This window comes from Ascaphus truei, chromosome 8 (assembly GCF_040206685.1).
Source record: "Ascaphus truei isolate aAscTru1 chromosome 8, aAscTru1.hap1, whole genome shotgun sequence".
NCBI lineage: Eukaryota > Metazoa > Chordata > Amphibia > Anura > Ascaphidae > Ascaphus > Ascaphus truei.
This window is the reverse complement of record NC_134490.1, coordinates 39,644,976-39,669,556: the sequence shown is the minus strand read 5'-3', so window position 1 is coordinate 39,669,556 and position 24,581 is coordinate 39,644,976. Positions and strand designations below refer to the sequence as shown.

The following is a 24,581-nucleotide window of genomic DNA, read 5'->3' as shown; positions in this document are numbered from 1 at the left end:
TTTTCTTTATATATATATATATATATATATATATACATATATATATATATATATATATATATATATATACACACACACACACACAGTTAAGATATTGTGGGTAAAAAAAGTGACAAAAACCCTCCACAGCAAAGCTTATATTGCAAGCAAGCAAGCTTAAGCCTATAGGGGAACCATGTTGAATGGTTTTAAAGCAAAAGGTGGCACTGTGTGCTCATTTGCATGTCATTTCCTAGAATCCCTTGCTGCAGTGGAAGTGCTGTGTGTTGGAGGATAATGGTGAAAGGCGGGGTTGCAGACCTGTCTAAGACATGCAAATGAGCATACAGTAATATTTCCATTTGCTATATGCTTTGCTGTGGAGGGTTTTTGTCACTTTTTTTACCCACCATAACTTAACTAAGTATGGTAAAACCTATCCCTTGCTTCGCTTTTGCATAGCCAGTATAACCGCCAGTATACAGCGCTTTATAAAAGGTGTCTGGTGTAGGAGTGTAAACCAATGGTGTGGGTAGGTGTAGAAATGTAAGCGGGTGTTGCATTACTAAAAGTGTGTGTAGATACTATGTGGTCCCTATTGGTATATAGGGATAGAACTACATTGTACATATGTTAGTGTAAGAGACAGCTGTGTGTGCATTCATATAGCACAGTATGTATAGACATGACCTTTAGCGCTCATGGGAAGTGAGTTCTCTCGTGTCAGAAGTGACTCATGAAGCTGCGGTCTCGGTTTAGGCCACTGCTAAGTGTCCCGAACAGTTGCATAAATTTGTATTCATACAACCGTCTCTCTTTCGGTGTTCTAAGATTACCTTTGAGAATTGCCACCATCAGATCGTTCATCTTATGGCCAGAGTCAGAGAAATGTTTGCCGACAGGACTTTCTCTTGTTCCGCGCGTGATGCTGTGGCGATGCAGATTCATTCTCTTGTTTAGCCCCTGTCCCGTCTCACCTATGTAGTAGCAGCCCCCTGGGCATTTCATGCACATGATGAGGTACATGACATTGCTGGAGGAACAGGTGAACCTTCCTCTGATTTTGTACTCCAGATTCCTATGTGGTATTTGTATTGTGCCCGCTGTGTGGAGCATTGCGCAGGCTTTGCATCTTGCGTCCATGGTCTTGTCCCGCATTCAGTGTTACTGTTGAATACTTTACTCCTCACCATAATTTTCTTGAGATTATGAGGTTGTCTGTATGATAATAAGGGTGCTTCAGGGAAGACCTGTTGCAGTCTTGTATCTTCCTGGAGAATGGGTTGTAGTTCCCTGGCGATCTTGCGTAGGGCTTCTAGGTGTGGGTTATATGTAACAACCAAAGGTACCCTGTCGCTTGTCTCTTTCTGTCTGTATTCAAGGAGATCACTTAATATCCGGATGGTTAGGGGGGGGTGCGGGGGGTGGGGTGTGTGTGTACGTGTACGTGTGTGTACGTGTGTGTACGTGTGTATACCATAGATACATACATAGAAGAGAAAAAAAAAAAAACACAACAAGCACTCTGATCAAAGAATAACAAAAATATTAAACCAATTAAACGAAGAAATTAATAAAAAGACAGATTAAATCAAACTGAGACCACAAGAAAAGCATAACAAATTATCAAAAAACGCCCACGAAGGGTGAAATAAACAGCTCTGGGTACGAAAAATTCTAACTCAAATAAGGCATAACACAAAAGCAGCAGAACGAACACATTACCTAAACAAACCGCGAGATCTGAATAGTTCCCAGAGTCTTGACTGGCCAGTCCAAAAAACAAGCACAATAAAATGAAATTTGGAGGAGTATTAGGTGGAACAGAACTAAACCCTGTATAGGAAAAGTACAGAAACCACGTAGGAATGGCCAGGTAATGTGAAGAACATGATGTGCATGAACTGCTATCATGATATAGCAGAGTAACAGCAGCACATTGAGTAGGGGCTGAAATCAGCACATGAATGCACAAAAGCAAAAAAGCCCCAAAAATTGAGAGCAGTAAGAGTGGGCGTGTAAGGTAATCCTTCACCACAGAATCTCATGTGTGGCAGAGTGCTAATGATAGACAAAATGGATGGCCATGCGGATCCCAGATCTGGATCTATTTTTTGGGCCAAACAAGCAGCTGAAATGAAGATGAAGGGCTGTGGTATCTGTATCAATCGCCAGACATGTCTGTCGGTCCCGCAATCCCAACTGCTGCTGTGTCCACATCCAGCTAGCATACGTCGCTCACAATGGGAGATGAGAGTAAAGTGAGGTAGAGGCAAGCCCTACAGATGCTAAGCCTTGTGCTCACCCTAAACCCCTTCAGTACAGGAGGGGGCTGCGCTGAAGTGGTTTAAGCACTGTGCTCCTATACCCATCACAAAAATCAAATTTCCAATAGTGCCAGGATCTCCGCCTTTCTATGTGCCAATTTCACTGACTCGCATCTCCTGCAAATAAGGAACACGCTAGGCTGGTACTTTGGAGTTGTCGGATTAATTTTATTAATTAAAACACAAAATACTATAAAATTCGGAATCTCTGGTTGTGTCTGGGTGACGGGAGAGGGTAACAGGAATGGGATTAGTTGGTGGGAGGGGGCGGGGGCATGTTGGAAGGTCCTTCGTTGGGCAAGGGTGGTCTCATCATGGGTGGCATAGGACCAGGGGGTAGAACACCAGGTGCTGGGGGTGGTAATCCGGGGGTAGGTGGGGGAACCCCGGGAGTTGGAGGGTGGGGTACGCCGGGGGGAGGAACGCCAGGAGGAGGATGGCCAGGAGGGGGGACGCCTGGAGGAGGGACACCCGGAGGGGGAACGCCAGGAGGGGGGATACCCGGTGGGTGAACGCCAGGAGGAGGGACACCCGGGTGAACGCCAGGAGGAGGGACACCTGGAGGGCGAACGCCAGGAGGAGGGACACCTGGAGGGCGAACACCAGGAGGCGGGACACCCGGAGGGGGAACGCCAGGATTAGGAGGGGGAGGTGGCACTCCAGGGGGTGGTACACCAGGGGGAGGCAAAGAAGGAGGCGGCCCTGGCGGGGGCACGCCAGGGGCAGGCGGTAGCTGGGGAGGTGGTCCCGGTGGTGCTGGTGCCCCAGGTGGCATGGGGGGCAAGGGCATGCCACCAGGAGGGGGAGGAGGCAGGCTGTCCGGCAGGGGTGGGCGAGGGGGCATCCCGTTCAGCAGTGGGGGAGGTGGCGGCCTCTTCACGCCAGGGGGTCCCGGTGGCATGCTGGGAGGAGGTGGGGGCTTCTCCATTTTAAAATGAAATTGCAGGAAGAACTGTAAAGAGTGGAGAGACAAAGGCAGAATTAGCACAGACTTTGTACACCAGTCAAATCAGTGTTAGAAAACCTATGCTCTTTACAGACAGAGGGGGAAGGGTCTGACCAGGGGCAGCGAAGTGGTTAAGATGCAGTTCCTGACGGATGTCCCCCACGTACCTGCTTGGTTTCTCTGTTCCAGTGCGTCCAGAACTTGCCCTCCACTTTGTCAATTTCCCTGCTTGGAACCTAATGGGAGAAGAAAAGAGAAAGGTCAGTTCCGTCGAAAGCTGGATAACGTACACACAGAAAGGCTTTAACTTGAATGGCAGAGACTGCAATTACACCTGTAGTACCTGTGCTGTGTGTGACTGGAGGGCATGAAAGGCGTGTTGTGGTAGCAGGAGAGTCTGGCACTGCCTGGGCGGTGTGTGTGTGTCACGGTGTAAGGGGGGAGGCTGGCTTTCCTGCTACAGGCAAGGAAGCTTCAGCCGGTCTAGACTTTCCTTTGGGGAGGTTTCAATTGTTCAGCAAGTATAGCCAGCGTCAAAGAGAATTGACAAAGGTAAGAGGTCTAAATGCTTAAGGCCCCTCTCTGTTTACAATATTTGCCCGTCACTGCACAAGTTAGAAGCTCCCAGTGGGCAAGCATGGGAGGGGGATCCCACCTTGAAAGCTATGGTCTCGTACGGCTCTGCGGCCATGAGCAGGTATTGCCAGCGTCGGTCCGGGGGCTCGATCCTTTGTTCGTAGGCAGACATAAACCGGTGCCTAGGAAAGATGCTCTCTGCTATCTCCGGGTAATCAATCTGAAGGGAGATCAGAGGGAGGCAGGGTTAGGTGAAGGTATCAGAACACAGAGGCCCTTGTGGGCAGCTGTCAAATAGTTACATAGTTACATAGTAGATGAGGTTGAAAAAAATAAATAAAAGACATGTGTCCATCAAGTTCAACCGATGCTATATTTAGACGACAGATACTTTATCCTATATCCGTACTTACAGTATATTGATCCAGAGGAAGGCAAACAAAAAACCCAAGTGGCATATTATCCAATGATATTTCACAAGGGGAAAAATAAATTCCTTCCTGACTCCAAGAATTGGCAATCAGATTATTGGCCTGGATTAACATCCTTCCCATGTTTACTTATTTGGTATATCCCTGCATACCGTTCCTTTCTAAAACGATATCCAACCTTTTTTTGAACAAATGTTCCCAGGTATGTGTCTGAAGCTTCTAAAAGAGAAGATTCAACTCACACTGGGAGGGGACCCCAAAATAAAAGTACAACAATCTTATAGGACTGAAGCTTCTTCCCACCCACTTGTTTTATTGTACAGAAAGAGACAGGGTGACAGTCATGAGAGACCTATGGCACATGCAGTCTTTCCCTGCCACTGCAGGGTGACAGTGGCAGACAGAAGGGACTATGACCTATGGAGTCTGTGCCTAATTTCAGCGTGAGAGTGACAGAATGACAAGGTCTATGATCAACATGTCCCTCCCACCATAGGGTGACACAATGACAGAAACAAGGAGCTGCAGCGTATCACAGACGTGGAAACCTAAAAAGAGAAGCTTATAATAACCTCTTTCCAGCAATTGATTTATAGGGGAGTGTCAGGAGCAGAGATACCCTGAAAACCCTAGAACGTCTCCCCAAATCAGTGTAATTACCTGAAATAGCAAAGACTGCTGGCCCATCTCCGTATCCCTCTGCTTCGTCACTACAGAGGATAAAAGATCAATGATCAAGAGTCTCCGGAGCAGCACCACGGAACATTCCGAAGTCTCCTTCCTGGGCAACGGGAGGTGGAGGCTCTAAACAAGTACTGCTCCCCCAGAGCCCAGCAAGAGAGGAAGCACTCAAACATAAACCCTTTTGCAGAGCAGCAAAAGAGAACCACAAGTGTAGGAGCAGCTCAGGGGGAGATTCCAGGATGATCATGTTTATAGGTAAATTCTCTTTATCGGGAATTTCAAAGAATAACAGCACACAGAGGAATACTAAGAGGAGGTTTATGCTCTGACGTCGTGGGGTTGGAGGCTGAGGGAAAATGTGAGGAAGTTCTTCACTGAAAGAAAAGTGGATGCATGAAACCTGCTTCCCAGCAGTGATGCTAGAGGTTCACAAAGCAAATTAATTCAAAACTGGCTGAAAGACAGAAAATATGGGGAAAACCCTGGGATTAAATGGCAACTGAGGCGTCACAGACTGAACAGGTCATGTGCTCCTCTCCCTGCTACGTGAGCGAGTCTCACCTTTATAACCCGGCCGGCCGATCTTCACAAACTTCCTCACTTCTACCTTCACCTTCTCGGGGGCTGGCTGTGCTGGGGCTTCCTTTGCCTCCTTCGCTGCTCGGCGAGCCCTGACGAGTGGGACAAGAAGGGATTAACTACCTCTTGGAACCTCCAATTTCCAGTCCAAAAAGGCACAAGTAAGGTCGACTCGTGAAATCACTTTGCTGCCAGAGGAACCTGGAACGCACACAGCAGACTATCTCACTATGGCTGGGATTCGCTAAATTCCAACTGGGGTTACTATCGCACCCGGTAAAACAACAGGGATGTGAATTAACAACGCATAAATATGACTTTAATCACCAATGAGTTAATAATTGACCGGGTGAGATAATAAAATTGGGTTAACTACCTGGTAATTATGGTTCTGAAAGAAGATTCATTACAAACCTTATGGCAGACAATAAATAAACCCCTTGGATGCCTAGAGCTCCCACAGCATAGCAACGTACTGACTTCAGACATCAAAGGGGTTAACATGCCCAATAAACACCTTACAAATAAATAACCCAACTAAAAACATCTAGATGACATTAATAACCCTTTAGAAGCCGAATTGGCCAGCTAGCCACGGGCAACCCCACCTGGTCTATTAAGGGGTTATTAAATTATGTAGGACATCGATGGGAATATTCATGGGACATCAATGGGCTACGTTGTCAGGTTGAGAGATTACCAGGCCTACTTACCACGTGTTATGAGACGACACCGACGACAGGTGCTATACGAGGACTGCGTCCCACCACATAACACATTAGTCGTCGGCCGAGGAAGGATTCGGCTGCCGATTGTAGATTTATTTTTATTTTGTAAACAAATATCTAGACGGACTGACCAAGGATCCATGGTTTTAAGAAAGATTTCAGTTAGAACTTTTTTTGAAGATGGAATTGGATTGCATTTAGGCCAAAGGGACATGGATTTGGCCTCATTTAAGGCCACGGTTTATTTGAGATTTTTTTTTTTATTTGTATGGGCTGCCAAGAGGTTAACATTGGATTACTGTTTTAACCACTATTGGATCATTATTGCATTTGTGTGTGTTGCATGACCTAGTAATTCCGATTGATCAGATGTTCCCAACTTCGGTTCTCAAACACCCCAACAGGTCCAATCAAAATGATTGAGCCACCTGTGCTGAAGCTGGGATATCCGTAATACCGAACCTGCTGGGTAAGCCATGTCATACTAGTCTCCTTGATATGCGAGGGAGACCTGCCCATGACTATCTGGCCACTTGGGCTACTGCAGGGATAATATATTAAAACTGTGGTAAATGTTTAGGTAAAATATTGTCACACGCATATATACACACATATATATCCATAAGTGCATATATGTATGTTTGTATCTACGAGTTACTGCACATCTGAGGCAGTGTGTATATGTATGTTCACATAGGAGTGCAAACCCTATTGAAACGTTGCTGTCCGTTATAACCATATAGAGGCCCCAACAATCCGTTTCCCCCGTGGGCCGTTGATACCCCATTGTGAAGGATTTCACTGAATTACATAAAACAGCTCCTAACAATTATCCTTTCATTTGCTCCCGCTGTCCTCCAAAAATACATCAAATCAGTGATCCGGCTCACGAGCAAGACCCTGCCTATTTGTACTGCCGCATGGCTCCCTGGGTAAGGAAATATTAGTGCCAGCCTGCAACTTACAAGTTGGTCTGATGCTTTTTCCCTTGTGTGTGTGCCAGGTAACTGCCCTGCAAAGAGAAGGGAAACAAAACATCATGGAGAGATAAGAGCAGATAAATGTGTAACAAAAAAAGGGGCTCTATAATTAACCCCTTTGCTGCCAGATGGGCTGCAACACTCCTGTAAAGCACAATGTACATGGATGGTGCTATACGTAAAGATATACATGCTCCTTATAACTATCTTCCTAACTGGTCTCACAATTGCTGCCTATAACTCATTTCACAACTGCTCCTAACTCTTTCCCTAACAATTCCTATAACTGAACCCTATAACCCCTACTCGAACTGCCCCTCTAAACTCTGCCTATAACTCCTCCGAAAAAATACCTCCCTCCAAAGGCTGCGCGTATAGTGATGACGATGTGACGGCGACGTCACGCTGCTTTCGCTGGAAAAATCAAATTGAGATGACTTCCAGTGACCAAGTCATTGCGTCTACTATAAGCGCACGCGACGGCGCCAATGCATTTGTTATGGTGCGACGTTGCGCCGCTGTCGCTATATGCGCAGCCTAACATTGCTGCCTATAACTGACATCTCCCCAAACTGACACAAGCAACACTAAATCACTGGCATATTCATGCAATGATGCCGCATGAAAGCATAGTTACTTGAGGTTGAAAAAAAGACAGACGTCCATCAAGTTCAACCTATGCTAAATTTAGACGACAGATACTTTATCCTATATTTATACTTGCAGTATATTGATACAAAGGAAGGCAAATAAAACCTCCCAGTGACATATCAGCTAATGATATCTCATAAGGGAAAAAAATATTTCCCGACTCCAAATATTGGCAATCAGATTACTGGGTCAACATCCCTCCCACGTTTACTTATTTTGACCTTATCGCAACAGAATCACAATCTGGCCCAACGTAATACACAGCGCTACGAGGCTGCATTCGGTGTACAAAGCAATCCTCAAAAGGGAGCCAACTCACCTCATTATTGTGCAGGGTGAGGCACAGCTTGCATTCATATGACCCCAGGTGATTTTTCATAAAGTAGGGATCCTGAAAAGACAAAAACACACAAATTCATGAATTATCCAGGACAAAAAAAAGAATCCATCAGTTGGGGTGTGGCACTAAAGGCCTGCAACGCAAAAAGATGCACTGCCACTTGGCATACAAAAATAAACATATCTAAATCGTTTAAACCCCTAACAGGGTCATGATGGGCTCAAGGTTAAGTAAACACTTGCTCCCGCCTCTCCCCCTCTCCCTTAGTATTCAGACCAGATGAAAAAAATATTTTCATTTACCAAGAAACCATAACTGCACATTTTTGTTTCAAGTCTTATATTTGTCTAAAAGGTGCAATCCCACAAAGCCAGACAAAGTACATACGTTTGTAAACAATATAACAATCTTATTGCCTTCCTCAAACAGATCTAACCGGGCTAAAAGCAGAAATGTGGCTTCTTTTATTTCTCTGTAAATTAATTTCAATTTGCATTTCTTCGGGGCCTCTAAATGGGGGAAAAGTTTGTTAATCAAGTGTATTCTTCACCCTGTCCTTATAAGAGCCAATAAAGATCAAACATGGGGTGCAGAGGGGGGTTTCCCTGTAGAATATCTTGCCAAACACTGACATCAAACAAAAAGGGAGAAGCCAGAGAAAGTGAAACTCCTCCCAAGTCTCTGCTCACTATGTTTACAAAAGGAGCTTAAATAATAATTTAAAATACTTATTTTCAGATTCGGGTACAAAATGAATCAGTCACCCAGTTGTAACCCCTTAATAATGTCATTGCTACTTTGGTCCTCAGAGGGACTGATCCCTTAACCCAGGGGGAGTGCAAACTTTTGAAGCTGCGCCCCCCTGTCTTCCCTTCCCGATATTGCGCCCCCCCAACCTTGTATCTGCATCAAATGTTGCTGCGGGGTCATGTGACGCCACGTGACCCGAAGCATCATTTGACGTGTATGATGTCACATGGCCTTATGGTGACGTATCACACAGCCGGCTGAATCCCGGTAAGTGGAGTATTGCAGGGGCCTCACACTATCCCCCGGTATTTAATTTAATGTCTGGGGGAAGAGCGCGAGGCCTCTGCAACCACCCACGCCGCCCAAGTTTTTCAAAGCTCCAGCGCCTTGTGGGCCAATAGGAACCCGTGACGTCATCAGGTTCAGCCCATGTGACATGGGAGCTTTAAACCCCAGCTAGCTCACTGCGGGTGGCTATCGGCACCCCCTATGGAGATATCTCCGGAAGCAGGGGGTCCCCGGAGATGAAAATAACGGGGTTCAGCTCTGGAGACCCACCGCTTTAACCGGATGTAAAAAAATAAAATAAAAACGTTAAACAAAAGTGCTTGGATTACTCCTTTAAGCTTGTTTTCTAGGAGATCGCGTTCGTGCTGAACATGATCTAGCCAAAGCCGTAACTCCTCCCACCTATTCCGTTCACGCCACTGATGTCGCAGTCACGTGATAGCTCCGGGGATATGTGCCCGGGGGGGCTGTGGCGCTCTGGACATGTCATTACTACTCTCTGGTCCTCAGATGGAACGATAACACAGAGTTAGGATCTTTTTACCTTGTTGATGTCTATAGTCTCCAAGGCCAACTGCCGGAGACGCTCCCTCCGGTCCCTGTTGCTTTCTGATGAAGAGGCGACCCCCCCACTGCCGGTCTTGCCCCCGGCTCGATGCTGGAAATCCATGGCTAGGGGTCCACAGGGCGGGATCCGCAACAGAAAACTGCAGCAAGAGGAGCAGCGACGTCAGACACACAATTATAAGCCACGTCCAACACAACGAATCTGCAACAACTGCACAAAGGAGGTTTAAAACCAGACTTCAATGATGCACTCTATTAACCCCTCATGTACCAGAGGGACCAGTTGCTTAAGGGGTTAGGGCACTCTGCATGTGCTGGAAATACTTTGCAATATAAACACACACACACATATAGTAGGTATACGTGTTCCTCTATCTCTGAAACACACAACCACCCTCTCCGGTATGGGGTAGTGTATAGGGGCGCTTGCTCCGTTCACCCTTCCCCCCAGTCTATCCCCGGTCTATCCCCTCACCTCTCTCACTCACTCCCGGTGTTTCCCCGCGCGAGGCCCTGAACAAACTTTACTCAGACCCGGAAGTGAACAGGTACACACAGGAAGTGACGCGGCTCTGAACAAAAACTTTATTCAAGGGAGTCAGATGAGCCACTGCCGGGTGTGACAGAAACAGAGGTATGTGTGTGTAACCGTGGTATTGGTATAATGTGTATTCATGTAATTGTGTTAACGCCTCAGTGTCACCTTGTGTCATTGTGCCATGCAGTCACTGTATTGCATTATCAGTTTGTTATTGTGTCACAGTAGCAGTGTGCCACCTCACTCACAGTGTGACTGTATTACAGTGTGCCACCTCACTCACAGTGTGACTGTATTACAGTGTGTCACCTCACTCACAGTGTGACTGTATTACAGTGTGCCACCTCACTCACAGTGTGACTGTATTACAGCGCGCCACCTCACTCACAGTGTGACTGTATTACAGCGTGCCACCTCACTCAGTGTGACTGTATTACAGTGTGCCACCTCACTCACAGTGTGACTGTATTACAGCACGCCACCTCTCTCACAGTGTGACTGTATTACAGCGCGCCACCTCACTCACAGTGTGACTGTATTACAGCGTGCCACCTCATTCAGTGTGACTGTATTACAGTGTGCCACCTCACTCACAGTGTGACTGTATTACAGTGTGCCACCTCACTCACAGTGTGATTGTATTACAGTGTGCCACCTCACTCACAGTGTGACTGTATTACAGCGCGCCACCTCACTCACAGTGTGACTGTATTACAGCGCTCACCTCACTCACAGTGTGACTGTATTACAGCGTGCCACCTCACTCACAGTGTGACTGTATTACAGTGTGCCACCTCAATCACAGTGTGACTGTATTACAGCGCGCCACCTCACTCACAGTGTGACTGTATTACAGCGTGCCACCTCACTCACAGTGTGACTGTATTACAGTGTGCCACCTCACTCACAGTGTGACTGTATTACAGCGTGCCACCTCACTCACAGTGTGACTGTATTACAGCGTGCCACCTCTCACAGTGTGACTGTATTACAGCGTGCCACCTCACTCACAGTGTGACTGTATTACAGCGTGCCACCTCACTCAGTGTGACTGTATTACAGTGTGCCACCTCACTCACAGTGTGACTGTATTACAGTGTGCCACCTCACTCACAGTGTGACTGTATTACAGTGTGCCACCTCACTCACAGTGTGACTGTATTACAGTGTGCCACCTCACGCAGTGTGTCTGTATTACAGTGTGCCACCTCACTCACAGTGTGACTGTATTACAGTGTGCCACCTCACTCACAGTGTGACTGTATTACAGTGTGCCACCTCACTCACAGTGTGACTGTATTACAGTGTGCCACCTCACTCACAGTGTGACTGTATTACAGTGTGCCACCTCACTCACAGTGTGACTGTATTACAGTGTGCCACCTCACGCAGTGTGACTGTATTACAGTGTGCCACCTCACTCACAGTGTGACTGTATTACAGTGTGCCACCTCACTCACAGTGTGACTGTATTACAGTGTGCCACCTCACACACAGTGTGACTGTATTACAGTGTGCCACCTCACTCACAGTGACTGTATTACAGCGTGCCACCTCACTCACAGTGTGACTGTATTACAGCGTGCCACCTCACTCACAGTGCGACTGTATTACAGCGTGCCACCTCACTCACAGTGCGACTGTATTACAGCGTGCCACCTCACTCACAGTGTGACTGTATTACAGTGTGCCACCTCACTCAGTGCGACTGTATTACAGTGTGCCACCTCACTCACAGTGCGACTGTATTACAGTGTGCCACCTCACTCACAGTGTGACTGTATTACAGTGTGCCACCTCACTCACAGTGTGACTGTATTAACATTGTGACTGTATTACAGTGTGCCACCTCACTCAGTGTGACTGTATTACAGTGTGCCACCTCACTCACAATGTGACTGTATTACAGTGTGCCACCTCACTCACAGTGTGACTGTATTACAGTGTGCCACCTCACTCACAGTGTGACTGTATTACAGTGTGCCACCTCACTCACAGTGTGACTGTATTACAGTGTGCCACCTCACTCACAGTGTGACTGTATTACAGTGTGCCACCGTTTTGTACAGTTGCAGTGTGTTACCTTGTTGTCACAGTCGCTGTGTCCCCGTGGTGTCACCTTGTTGTCACTGGGCCATGCCGCGGGCTCAGGATGCGTTATAATGAGAAGGAGCTGCTGTCCCTCTCCAGACAGAGAGCAGAGAAAGCAGCCGAGCTGAGTATGAGAGGCCCCAAGAAGGGGAGTGGTGAGTGCCATCACCACCCACCGTGGCTTTGTTACCCTTAACATCCTCGCCTAATGACATCTCCCATCCCAAATGACTACACTCTTATTCAATTTACTTCATGGCATCGTCACGGATAAATCACTTTATCAACTCAGACTGTACCTAGTCTCAACAGCCCGTGACATCATTCCCTACCCAAGGTGTTGTCACAAAGTGTCACCGTCACAGCGACTCATAGTTTCGTATAGTTCTTATGGCTGGGGGTAACTCAAATCTTTTAGTGCATATGAAGTACCATGGCCTGTACCTGCTTAACTTCACACAGCTCAATAAACATTACATCTTGTGTTCTAAATCCCTCAGGTCACACTGCAGAGGCACATCCGTAGCCGCCTCTGGGGTGGAACATGGGGTCACTTGGGGGACAGGGAAGTAAAGGGACTTTTCTGACGTCACACAGAGGTAGTGTAGGTAGATGAGGCTGGAATGAAACCTGCATGTTTATATATTCAAGGGAAACACCTTAACCACTACACCACATACGGGACAGCATCTCAGATGTATACTACCGGTATTTATAATTCATGAAAAAGTTATGGTGGGTAAAACAAGTGAGAAATACCCTCCACCGTACAGCAAATAAAAATCCGTCTGACAGGTCTGCAACCCCGCCTTTCCCCATTATCACTTGGCAAACAGTGCTTCCACTGGAGCCAGGGATTCTGGGTAATGACATGCAAATGAGCACACAGTGTCTCAGTCTTTACTTCTCATCCATTTTAACATGGAGCCCTATAAGCCTATTCCTGCCGCATGGGCAGTTACCCTACTCTGACAGTTGTTTCAACGTTTTGGGTCTCTTCAGTGTGCGGTTGGTTGCTGACTATGTAACGGGAAGCTGGGACAGTGGTATAACCAGACAAGTGGTATTGTTTTTTACTGTACACTGTATGGCAGAGGGTTTTTGTCAGGTTTTTTTTTTTTTTTTTTTTTAACCTACCGTAGCTTTTTTTTAGTGTTTGGTTATACCCACGTAGCAGCTTCAGGTGCACAGACAGCAACCAACCTCGCACTGATGAGACTCAAAAGATCGAAACAGCCGTCTGTGAGTAGGGTTACTGGCTATGCACTTCTTTAACCCATGTTGTGCTGAAAAGCTGTGTATTACGGCAGGCATAAGGTCCCATGTTAAAATGGATGAGACGTAAAGAGTGACACTGTGTGCTCATTTACATGTCATTACCCAGAATCCCTGGCTGCAGTGGAAGCACTGTTTGCTACGTGATAGGGAAAGACGGTTGCAGAGCTGTCTGAGACCCGCAAATGTACCCACAAGTGCTATTTTTATTTTTAATTCACAATTATTTTCATAGGACTCTATGTTAATATGCGTAATTATCCCTCATTCCCACCTCACTCCATCTCCCTCTCTCTCATTATCTTTCTATCCCTTTCCCGTCTCACACTCGCGGTCTCTCTCATTATGTCTGTCTCTCTCATTCCCTCTCCAGTCTTGAAGAAACGTCTGGTGAAACTGGTTGTGAATTTTCTCTTTTACTTTCGGACAGATGAAGAGGAGGTAGTGTAATGAATGTGTTTCTTGCTGCTAACCTATACAGTGTATGTTAGATGCATATATAACATCATTACAGAATCTTTGTTAATCCCTTATATTGCATTACTGGCTGTGATTAGAAACATAGAATGTGGCAGCAGATAGCTTAATAATAGCATAGTGCTTGGTAATAAAGTGTCTTAGATGTGATTTTTAACAGGAGTATATTCAATTGTTGAGGTTTTTGACACATTGAATTGGGAATATAATGTCGGTTTCTGATGCAGAATAGTGATTATGTGCATCATGTAAGGCCTGGACATAGTGGCCTTGAAGCTCGCTGAGGCGCGCTCCTGCTCTGCCTCGCCTGCTGAAAATGATGCTTTTCCTGTCCTTGCAGGCGGGGCGGGAGGCGTGGCTAGTCCCCCGCTCCCATTGGATGGGAGCGGTCACGTGACCGCTCCTCCGCTTCCCCGAGCAGCAAAATTTAAAACCTGCCTGTCTCTTCCGATTTTCTCAGCCTCCGCACGCATCAGCGCGCTTGCGGAGGGAGAAACCATAGCCGCGCTGATTACAGATGCAGGGGCTTTGTGCATCTGTTCAGCGCGGCTCAGCCCGCCTCAGCGACGCTGATTCTACTATGTCCTAGGCCTAACTGCTCTTATTGCCCCCAATAGTCCCTCCTATTGCTCCATATAACCTTTCCTTATAACTCCTCCTATTGCCCCATATAACCCCTCCCTATAACGCCTCCTATTGCCCCATATAACCCCTCCCTATAACGCCTCCTATTGCCCCATATAACCACTTCCTATAACTCCTCCTATTGCTCCCTATAACTCCTCCGATTACTCTATATAACCGCTCCCCATAACTCCTCCTATTGCTCCATATAACCGCTCCCCATAACTCCTATTGCCCCATATAACCGCTCCCTATAACTCCTCCTATTGCTCCATATAACCGCTCCCTATAACTCCTCCTATTGCCCCATATAACCGCTCCCTATAACTCCTCCTATTGCCCCATATAACCGCTCCCTATAACTCCTCCTATTGCTCCATATAACCGCTCCCTATAACTCCTCCTATTGCCCCATATAACCGCTCCCTATAACTCCTCCTATTGCCCCATATAACCCCTCCCTATAACGCCTCCTATTGCCCCATATAACCCCTCCCTATAACGCCTCCTATTGCCCCATATAACCACTCCCTATAATGCCTCCTATTGCCCCATATAACCACTCCCTATAACTCCTCCTATTGCTCCATATAACCGCTCCCTATAACTCCTCCTATTGCTCCATATAACCGCTTCCTATAACTCCTCCTATTGCTGCATATAACCGCTCCCTATAACTCCTCCTATTGCTCCATATAACCGCTCCCTATAACTCCTCCTATTGACTTTCCTGAAATGAAAAGCTGATGCACACGGAGGTAGGATAGGAGCAAAGCTATTCCTTCTCTTGCTACTTAACGCTCTTGACGTTTTCAGCCCATCGGAGCGCTGCTTCTTGAACACTGCAGAGTCCTGAAGGAAGAGGAGAGAGGATTTTCCATCCGTGAGTACCTAGGGAACAGAGGAAGTAGAGAGAGGAGGGCGACTAAAGGAACATGAGGGGAAAAGGAAGAGAAATAAAAGGAAGAGAGCGGTGAAGGGGGGAGAGTGAAAAGATGAAAGACAAAGGATAAATTACCAGAGGGAAAGAAGGCAGAAAGGTGGAGGGAGAGAACATTGCGGAGAGAGAAGGGGATGATGAGATAGAAGACGAGGAACTGAAAAGCAAAGGTGTGTCCCCTGCTCTGTGTGTCCTTCTCTGTGCATGAACTGAGGGCCTGTAACGCATAGTGTAACTTAGAGAAATTACACTAGTTCCTTAAAAGGGATCTAGTGTCATTTCTCTATGTTACACTCAATGCGTTACAGGTTCCCTGTGTCCCTATGCACCGGTGTAATATTGATTAGTTGTTCTAAAAGGCTGAGCGGTCGGTCATCTATAGTGGTTTACCATGAACTGAGGGCTACAGGAATTGTCCGAGTACAGCAGGATGTTAATATTGACAAAGTTTCCTGCACATCCATCACTGCCTGTGAATAAACCTACTGTATGACATCTGCTGAGTGTGTACTAGATACCCAGCATCATCATACAACACTAGACGGCTTTACAGTATTCCCTCATAAATCGGTGCTTTACGTGAGCTACAGAAGTGTACACATTTTGGGGGGTGTCCCTGCTTTTCCCAACCCCAAGCCATCTCTGTAGCAGCCTTTTGTACATCTCTCATACACAGCAGATTAGGGGGAGGGGGCGCAGAGCCTGTGTGGGGAAGAGGTGAGCATCTTCAAGGACAGCAGATCTTCACCCCAGCTGCGGTCTCGCACGCCGCTCTCTGTGGCAGTCTTTGTTAACGTTATCTGTCGCTTTACTGCTTTGGAATCTGGGCGGCCAAGGGGTTAAACGCTCCCCTAAAACGGAATAGGTTATTTTTACCTTGCATGGGCCGCGGCGTGCCAATCTAATAAGATGTACACAGCTAGGAATGAGACGATGAGTGTGTGGGAGGGTGGTACAGTGCAGTGGCTGTAGCCAAGTTCCTCTTGTCTGGTATGCAAAGAATTAAAAAAAATTATATAACAAGAAATCTACAGACTTCAATTTCTTAAACAAAAGTATATTTTCTGCCAGAAAACCGCCAATGTATAACCCCTTTTGCTGCCAGGGAGGTGAAGGAATGCACAGGAGTTAAACAACATTTTACCCCCCGAAAAATGTTTAATTATGTAATCTAGACAGAAATGTGCATTTAATTCAGTTGAATAACGGAATACATTTTTTGACGTATTTTATTTTTCTTGTGTCTTGCAATGGGCAGCGTATAATGTTAACGACTAAAGTTTATTAAAGGGTTAGTCCCTACTAGACCCAAAGTGTATGAATTCGTGTACGAGTCACGTGTTTTGTGGGATCACATTTTTTACTAAAATCTGGCACCTAGAAGTATTTTAATATTATTTACAGTGCTTTTGTAAACATGATGAGCCGAGACTTGGGAGGGGTTTGATTTCCTCTGGATGCTCCTTTTATCTGATGTCCTTGTGTATCCAACAAGAGTTTGCACAGGCAAAGCCCCGTCCCTCCCAGCCCTTTTTTTTATTGGCTCTCTGATGAGAACAGGGTGGGCTAAGGGTAAAGAAAACACTTGGCGTGAAGGAAAAATGCAGCACACCAATTGATTTGAATAACACAAGTATCAGGTATGTGTGTAGTGATCAATTGGAGTGAAAAAAATGGTGGAAATATTCAGTCCACGTGAAATAGTTCAGCAAATTGTGATACAAAAAGTGAACATAACCTTAAATAAGGTTTTGGGAAGTGACATCCTGCTGCTATCCTGGGAAGAGGGCTCGTCATCTCGTAGAACTAGGAAAAAAATATAACAGGAAAAAGTGCACGACTCATAGTGTAGTGTAAAAAAATAAAAATATATATAAATATATATATAAAGAAGCGCACGTTTCATAGTGTAGTATAAAATATATATATATATAAGGAAGAAACGCACGACTCATATATATATATATATATATATATATATATATATATATATATTTTATACTACACTATGAGTCGTGCGCTTCTTATATATATATATATATATATATATATATATTTTATACTACACTATATCAGGAATAAGTGTACGACTCAGTGTAGTATAAGAAGAAAAAAAATATATATATATATATATATATATATATATATATAAAAAAGCGCACGACTCAGTGTAGTATTAAAAAAAATATATATATATAAGCGCACGACTCATAGTGTAGTATAGAATATATATAACAGGAAGAAGCGCACGACTCAGTGTAGTATAAAAAAATATAATGTGGATAATTACAAAGGGTGAGTATTGCACGTGCACAAATTCAGTTCTTTTAAGCATATCATGCAACAAACGGCGTGGGTTACCACAGACGATCCACACCCAACACGAGAGAACAGCGTCGTCTGCGAATGTGTCCGATGGCCACGGAAACCTCTTGGGAACAGCTTCCTATCACAGGAAGTATACAGATGGTGTCCTCGACAGGTAAAAAGTTCTTCCTTTGCAGGAACCACAGTCGTGGGGTGTACCCAGAGTATCCGGATCACCGGAGCACTCCCAATGTAGTGGTTGTTAGTCTCCGGCGGGAAAAGAGCTGTCCTGTATTGCAGTGAGCGGCGACTTGTGACATCACCGCTGCGTCGCATATGCAACAAGACAGCCAACAGTCAAACACAGCCCTGATTTTCACAGCAAAAAAGTTGTTATAAGGCTGTAATGCTGATATAAGGCTGGGGACTTTACAGTTCTAGTCCACAATCCGCTTGGCTCATCTTGACGACTGTTCGCTGTCTTATTGCATGATATGCTTAAAAGAACTGAATTTGTGCACGTGCAATACTCACCCTTTGTAATTCTCCACATTATATTTTTTATACTACACTATGAATCGTGCGCATATATATATATATATATATATAACAAAAACAAGCAGCTGGCACTCTATATAGTGAAAAACAATGGTGGTGCTAGTCCCATAAAAATAAACAAAAACATATTACCACCCTTGCGTCAGGCAAAAAAAGAGGCAGCACTCACATCCAGGGAATAAAATGTGTATTCAGGCATGTGTAGACAGACAACCAATCCTTTATATATATATATATATATATATATATATATATATATATATATATATATATATATATATATATATATATATATATATAAGCAAAAAATGTAGCGCCAAAAACAGTACCGTGATATATTTAGTGATAAGTGAACTATAGTTCCATCAATCAAATGAATTGTGTAAATAATACTAAAAGTGCATATATTAATGTGATGAAAATTCTAACAACTTATAATTTGTGAACAGTATTGCCTAATATACTATACTAAAACACAACCAAATTCCTATACATAAAAAGTGCAAAACGTGCTGAACGAAAGAAAAAAGAAAATTGTATATAAAAGTCCAACCAGTCCTTCAATAGTTAGTCCATAATGGTGGGTATTCGGTGTAGATAAAGGGGTCTTCGGCTGCTCTCACACGGGGTTAACCACCTCCACAAATATCTAAAAACAGAAAAAGAGAGCGCACGCCCCATAGCATAACACTGTGTGTTTATTATAAAAAAGGGGGAAGGAGGATGGGGGGTGGGGGGGATTGGAAACGCACTCACAAGATTAAAATATAAAAAATGCAGTTTGTGATTTCATATCACCACCATCCGGTTCTGCATACGGTATAACGTCTCTGTGGACTCCTCCAGGACTGCCAGACGTGTTCACCATGAACCAGGTATCAGGGGGCTCCGTTCGCCGTCTTTATGCTGTCCCGAAATCAGCTCTCCACTTCCAATGGCCGCTTGTAGTATCTCCACGCTTGGTTTGGCCTCGTGCGCGTGCGCAGCGTCGTCGTGACGTAATTGCGCTGTCCGTTTCCCTGACGGAGCCCCCCTGATACCTGGTTCATGGTGAACACGTCTGGCAGTCCTGGAGGAGTCCACAGAGACGTTATATCGTATGCAGAACCGGATGGTGGTGATATGAAATCACAAACTGCATTTTTTATATTTTAATCTTGTGAGTGCGTTTCCAATCCGCTCTCTCTCTTTTTCTGTATGTATATATATATATATATATATATATATATATATATATATATATACACACACATACACACATTTGAAAGTTATTTGATTGTTAGTAGATGTGGGGATTCAGATTGGTCCGTCGGTCCGCCCGCCTCCCCCACGATTCTCATTGGCCAAGAGGTACGCTGACATCACAGACACACCTACTCCACTGTGACACACACACATACTGCCACAGACTCTCACCCCATCACACTCACCATACCTCCTGAGACTATCACCCCCCTGCGGAGTCACACACACAACCCCCTCACCCACAGCTTACCTCCCCCCCACCATCACCTCCCCTCACCCACAGCTCACCTCCCCTCACCCACTGCTCACCTACCCGCCATCACTCCCCCTCTCCCCCGGCGCGCCTTCCCCCCTGCTTGGCCACAGGGGGGGGGGAGCACGGCTGACTGTCCCCTGGGGCGGCCGGTGGGGCAGAACATTAAATCCCGGGCAACGCCAGGTATATCAGCTAGTGTGTGTGTATGTGTGTATATATATTTATATATATATATTTATATATATTTTTTTTTAAAATATTTTTTTAAAGAAAATACTTGACTGACAGACACTTCCCCATTCAGCGACCCGGAAGAAATGCAACTTGTAAAAAAAAAAAAAAAAAAACCTCCCAAAAAAGAAAAGCAGCCAACTCTTTGCTATTGACACAGTTAGATTTGTTTTCATGGCCGTTTCCTTCCACAGACTTTATAGATGAACCAGATCGGAAATACGTGTTTCAATGCAGCAGTAAGGAGCAGTGCGCAGAGTGGGTGGAAGCCCTAACTAATGCCAGGTGGGTCACTTTAGCAATGAATGGGTTAGGACAGGTGGCTCTCTGATTGAGCCACATGTGCTGAAGCAGGGACAGATTAAGCCACCTTTGCTGCTGAAACCGGGATAGCCTGAAAATCTGACCGGGGGGAGGGGGCTTTGAGAACTGGAGTTGAGCCCCCCTGGGTTAGGCTCTTGTCATAGCGGGCAAAAGGAGACTTCCTTAGAGGGATCCACTCCTTAAATAGAAATTACATATATTTATTTCTTATATGAAAATAAAAATATACAAGTTTATTCCCACGCCCATGTAATTCTAACCTTATTTGTCAATTGCCTCATTGTCTTTGACTGATAGTCATGGTTAGTTTCATTTAAAGCAGAAATGTTGATGAACCATTTTGCCTGTGTATAAAAAAAGAGTGCACAAGTATCTTTATAACATAAGGTGTTCGGTAAAGATTGTAAAAACCTATCTAAAGTGCTTTGCTATGGAGATATTAAAAGTTTGAAAGATTTATAGTACTCATACTTGTCTGATTTCTTTTAAAGCTGTTATTCACGTGCATTTAACGCATTAAATGTCATTAGATCACTTCGGTCCTTTAAAGATACTGCACGCTCTGACTGGTAAATTCTGTGTTTAAGCTACGAGTTCATGAGGAAGAGTCTGGTCTTCTATCGCAACGAAATCCTGAAAATGACAGGGAAGGTGAGTCAGGAAGTCAGAATACAGTTACTCTCTCTCTCTCACCTTTCCCCTCACCCCTCTTTCCTGGCTCCCCCTTTCGCCCACACCATCCTTTCCCCCGCACCTTCCTTTCCCCCCCCCCCACCCACCTTTCCCACCTCTTCTGGCTCCCCCTCACCTTCCTTTCCTACCTCTCCTGGCTCCCCCTCACCTTCCTTTCCCACCTCTCCTGGCTCCCCCTCACCTTCCTTTCCCACCTCTCCTGGCTCCCCCTCACCTTCCTTTCCCACCTCTCCTGGCTCCCCCTCACCTTCCTTTCCCCCCCCCCCCACCCACCTTTCCCACCTCTTCTGGCTCCCCCTCACCTTCCTTTCCTACCTCTCCTGGCTCCCCCTCACCTTCCTTTCCCACCTCTCCTGGCTCCCCCTCACCTTCCTTTCCCACCTCTCCTGGCTCCCCCTCACTTTCCTTTCCCACCTCTCCTGGCTCCCCCTCACCTTCCTTTCCCACCTCTCCTGGCTCCCCCTCACCTTCCTTTCCCACCTCTCCTGGCTCCCCCTCACCTTCCTTTCCTACCTCTCCTGGCTCCCCCTCACCTTCCTTTCCCACCTCTCCTGGCTCCCCCTCACCTTCCTTTCCCACCTCTCCTGGCTCCCCCTCACCTTCCTTTCCCACCTCTCCTGGCTCCCCCTCACCTTCCTTTCCCACCTCTCCTGGCTCCCCCTCACCTTCCTTTCCCACCTCTCCTGGCTCCCCCTGACCTTCCTTTCCCACCTCTCCTGGCTCCCCCTCACCTTCCTTTCCCACCTCTCCTGGCTCCCCCTCACCTTCCTTTCCCACCTCTCCTGGCTCCCCCTCACCTTCCTTTCCCACCTCTTCTGGCTCCCCCTCACCTTCCTTTCCCACCTCTCCTGGCTCCACCTGCCTTCCTTTCCCCCCTATCCTGGCCCCCCACCCCCACCAACTTCACCTTACTTTCCCCAATCTCCTGGCTCCCTCTCACCTTCCTTCCCCCCCACCTTCCTTTCCCCCCACCTTCCTTTCCCCCCACCTTCCTTTCCCTCTTTCCTGGATCCCCTTTTCCTTCCTTTCCCCCCTCTCCTGGCTCCCCATACACCTTCCTGGCTCCCCCCTCGCTTTTTATTCACCCTCTACACGTTGCCCACAGGACCCTTTGGAACAGTATGGCATCTCCGATGAATCCCGGTTCCAGATTGAACCTGCAACCCTGTGAGGTACCACCTCCGTACAGCCCTACCAGGGGACTGATATTATCCACCTCTGGTGTGTCTCAGGCACACGTGAAGCCTGCTCTGCTTCTCACGCCATCATTCCCTTTGCCAATCACCAATAGAGGCTGAAACTCCTTGTGTCTACTCTGGGCATAGTGAGCCATAGCTCATTTCTTCAGTGGCAGTAACGTAGAGAGCCCCTTGCCACATAGCCATGGTAGGCTCTCTCTTAACCCCCCAATCTGTTACCCAAGGGGAAAATCACAGGCTGTCACTATCTGCTTATTTTGTATTTTAAAAACTATTTTTAGACTTTTTAAATTAATTTTATAAATAAACTCACTTATGTTAATCTTTACTGCACTGGCACCATGTTAAAATCCCCCGATTGTATGCAACAGGAGGCAAAATGGGATTGATTTACCTTTTGCTGCCAGCAATGCTTTGCAGAGTTATTGTGGTCCTTTGTGGCTGCCATGGGGTTTAAGCAGCCATACAAGTTAAAACTTATTTTTTTTTTTAAATGTTTTATTTTTGTATTACAGGTTTGAAGCAGGGGGTCTCCAGAGCAAAACCCTGTTAATTTCGGCTCCAGGGACCCCCTGCTTGCAGAAATACTTATTTCCATAGGGGTACCGGTATTCCTGTGCCATTTAAAGGTCTAGGTGACAAGGGCCAATAGGAAGCCGTACCGGATGACATCACAGCTTCCTATTGGCCTGTGTGATATTTAAACACCATTAGATTAAGGATCACAGTTTCTCTGCTTGCAGGGATACCGACACCAGTATGGGAGGTATCTCTGGAAGTAGGGGGTCCACCGAGTTGTAGGTAACAGGATTCACCCCAAAGATCCCTTGCTTCAAACCTGTGATAATATATATTTTTAAAAGTTAACCTGTATTGCTGCTTTAAGGCACCACAGGAGGTTGATTATGAACCATGAAGTACTCATACTGGCAAGTAAGGCAGAATTGGCTAATTCTCAGGTGGGAGGAAGAGGTGATAACCCCTCCACTGCTACACTTCACTCCAAAAAATGTTAAGGCTGGGTCCCCTGTTTATAATGTGACCTCATCTATCTAGCCTAGGAGCGTCCAGTGTTACTTGTATTATAAATCTACAAGATCCATACAAAAATCTAAATAAGGATTGGTTTTGGCAACTGGATGCTGCCAACTACGGGACAGGCACAGCAGAAGCCTACAAGCAGTAACCATTTCATCACAACGCAGTTCACCCGCTTGTTGTAAATTGGGATCTCCTTACTACCAGGGTAGGCTGAGCCGCCAAGGGTTTTATTAACCTTTATTTGGGACAGATTATAGGACAGTACTGATGTTAAATCCGGTACATAGACTAGAAGACAACGCAACACTGTGAAAATAGCATAATTCTTAACACTTAATCATCAGGCGTTTGTTTTCATTAACCCTTGTGGGTGACAGAACCAAGTGTCTAACCCAAATTCTGTATAAAAACCAGAGCTTGTAATACTGACAACTCTTATTTTATTTATCTGGTTTTTTTTTCCTTTCTTTTTTTAATCTTGTAATGAAATAAATTGTTTTACGGACACTGCCGTCTTGGAATTGAATCCTTCAATCTCTTTCACCACTTCCTCAAGATACTATTAGCAGGAACTCCTTTGGTTTGCAAATGCATTATACAAAAAAGGTGCAGCTTAACCAGATGTTGATTTTAAGCCGTCAATTACAAGCAGAACCTGAACTTTTTGCATTCTCTCCCCACCCTGAATCTAATTACATCTGAGGGATTGTAGAGTTAAGGATGTGCCACTGTATCAGGAAGACTTTTCCAGAATGCACTTCTCGATCTTGTTTTTTTTTTTTTTTTTTTTAAACCGTTCTTTTTCAAGCGAGTCTGGCATGAAAGCTCCATCTGATTCTATCAGCCATTTTGTGCTACCCACAAGCACCAGGCATTTTCATGCAGAAAAGTCCAGGGACGTAACAAGGGCACCTACTGATGTTCCAGGGAGCCAGGAACAAGCACAACCTGATATA

The 24,581-nt window shown here is 45.7% G+C and overlaps 2 protein-coding genes across 4 annotated transcripts; one reads left to right on the top strand and one right to left on the bottom strand.

The window, feature by feature from the left end:
- Positions 1 to 2,453: 2,453 nt before the first annotated feature.
- On the bottom strand, positions 2,454 to 10,408 carry SF3A2 (splicing factor 3a subunit 2). Of its 2 annotated transcripts, none has more exons than XM_075611572.1 (9): positions 10,302 to 10,408; positions 9,804 to 9,966; positions 8,201 to 8,272; positions 7,216 to 7,262; positions 5,505 to 5,614; positions 4,920 to 4,969; positions 3,908 to 4,048; positions 3,420 to 3,488; positions 2,454 to 3,258 (listed from the first exon to the last, which is right to left on the bottom strand). In XM_075611572.1, the coding sequence occupies exons 2-9, from the start codon at positions 9,927 to 9,929 to the stop codon at positions 2,557 to 2,559; spliced, it is 1,317 nt and encodes a 438-aa protein (XP_075467687.1). In that variant the 5' UTR covers positions 9,930 to 9,966; positions 10,302 to 10,408; the 3' UTR covers positions 2,454 to 2,556. The 2 variants fall into 2 exon arrangements, with proteins under 2 accessions (XP_075467687.1, XP_075467688.1); XM_075611573.1 differs by having other exon boundaries at positions 9,804 to 10,037; positions 10,302 to 10,395.
- Positions 9,790 to 24,132, top strand: PLEKHJ1 (pleckstrin homology domain containing J1). Of its 2 annotated transcripts, none has more exons than XM_075611575.1 (7): positions 9,790 to 10,460; positions 12,461 to 12,610; positions 14,104 to 14,171; positions 15,648 to 15,714; positions 20,563 to 20,653; positions 21,280 to 21,343; positions 22,491 to 24,132. In XM_075611575.1, the coding sequence occupies exons 2-7, from the start codon at positions 12,517 to 12,519 to the stop codon at positions 22,554 to 22,556; spliced, it is 450 nt and encodes a 149-aa protein (XP_075467690.1). In that variant the 5' UTR covers positions 9,790 to 10,460; positions 12,461 to 12,516; the 3' UTR covers positions 22,557 to 24,132. The 2 variants fall into 2 exon arrangements, with proteins under 2 accessions (XP_075467690.1, XP_075467689.1); XM_075611574.1 differs by having other exon boundaries at positions 9,792 to 10,460; positions 12,434 to 12,610.
- Positions 24,133 to 24,581: the final 449 nt, after the last annotated feature.

Coding starts and splice junctions, on each gene's coding strand:
- SF3A2 (XM_075611572.1), bottom strand. CDS start 9,929: ATGGATTTCCAGCATCGAGCCGGGGGCAAGACCGGCAGTGGGGGGGTC. Junction 8,273..9,803: donor AGACTATAGACATCAACAAG/GTAAAAAGATCC, acceptor TTGTCTTTTCAG/GATCCCTACTTTATGAAAAA. Junction 3,259..3,419: donor GGAACAGAGAAACCAAGCAG/GTACGTGGGGGA, acceptor CACTCTTTACAG/TTCTTCCTGCAATTTCATTT.
- PLEKHJ1 (XM_075611575.1), top strand. CDS start 12,517: ATGCGTTATAATGAGAAGGAGCTGCTGTCCCTCTCCAGACAGAGAGCA. Junction 12,611..14,103: donor AGGCCCCAAGAAGGGGAGTG/GTGAGTGCCATC, acceptor TTCCCTCTCCAG/TCTTGAAGAAACGTCTGGTG. Junction 15,715..20,562: donor GGAGAGAGGATTTTCCATCC/GTGAGTACCTAG, acceptor TTCCTTCCACAG/ACTTTATAGATGAACCAGAT.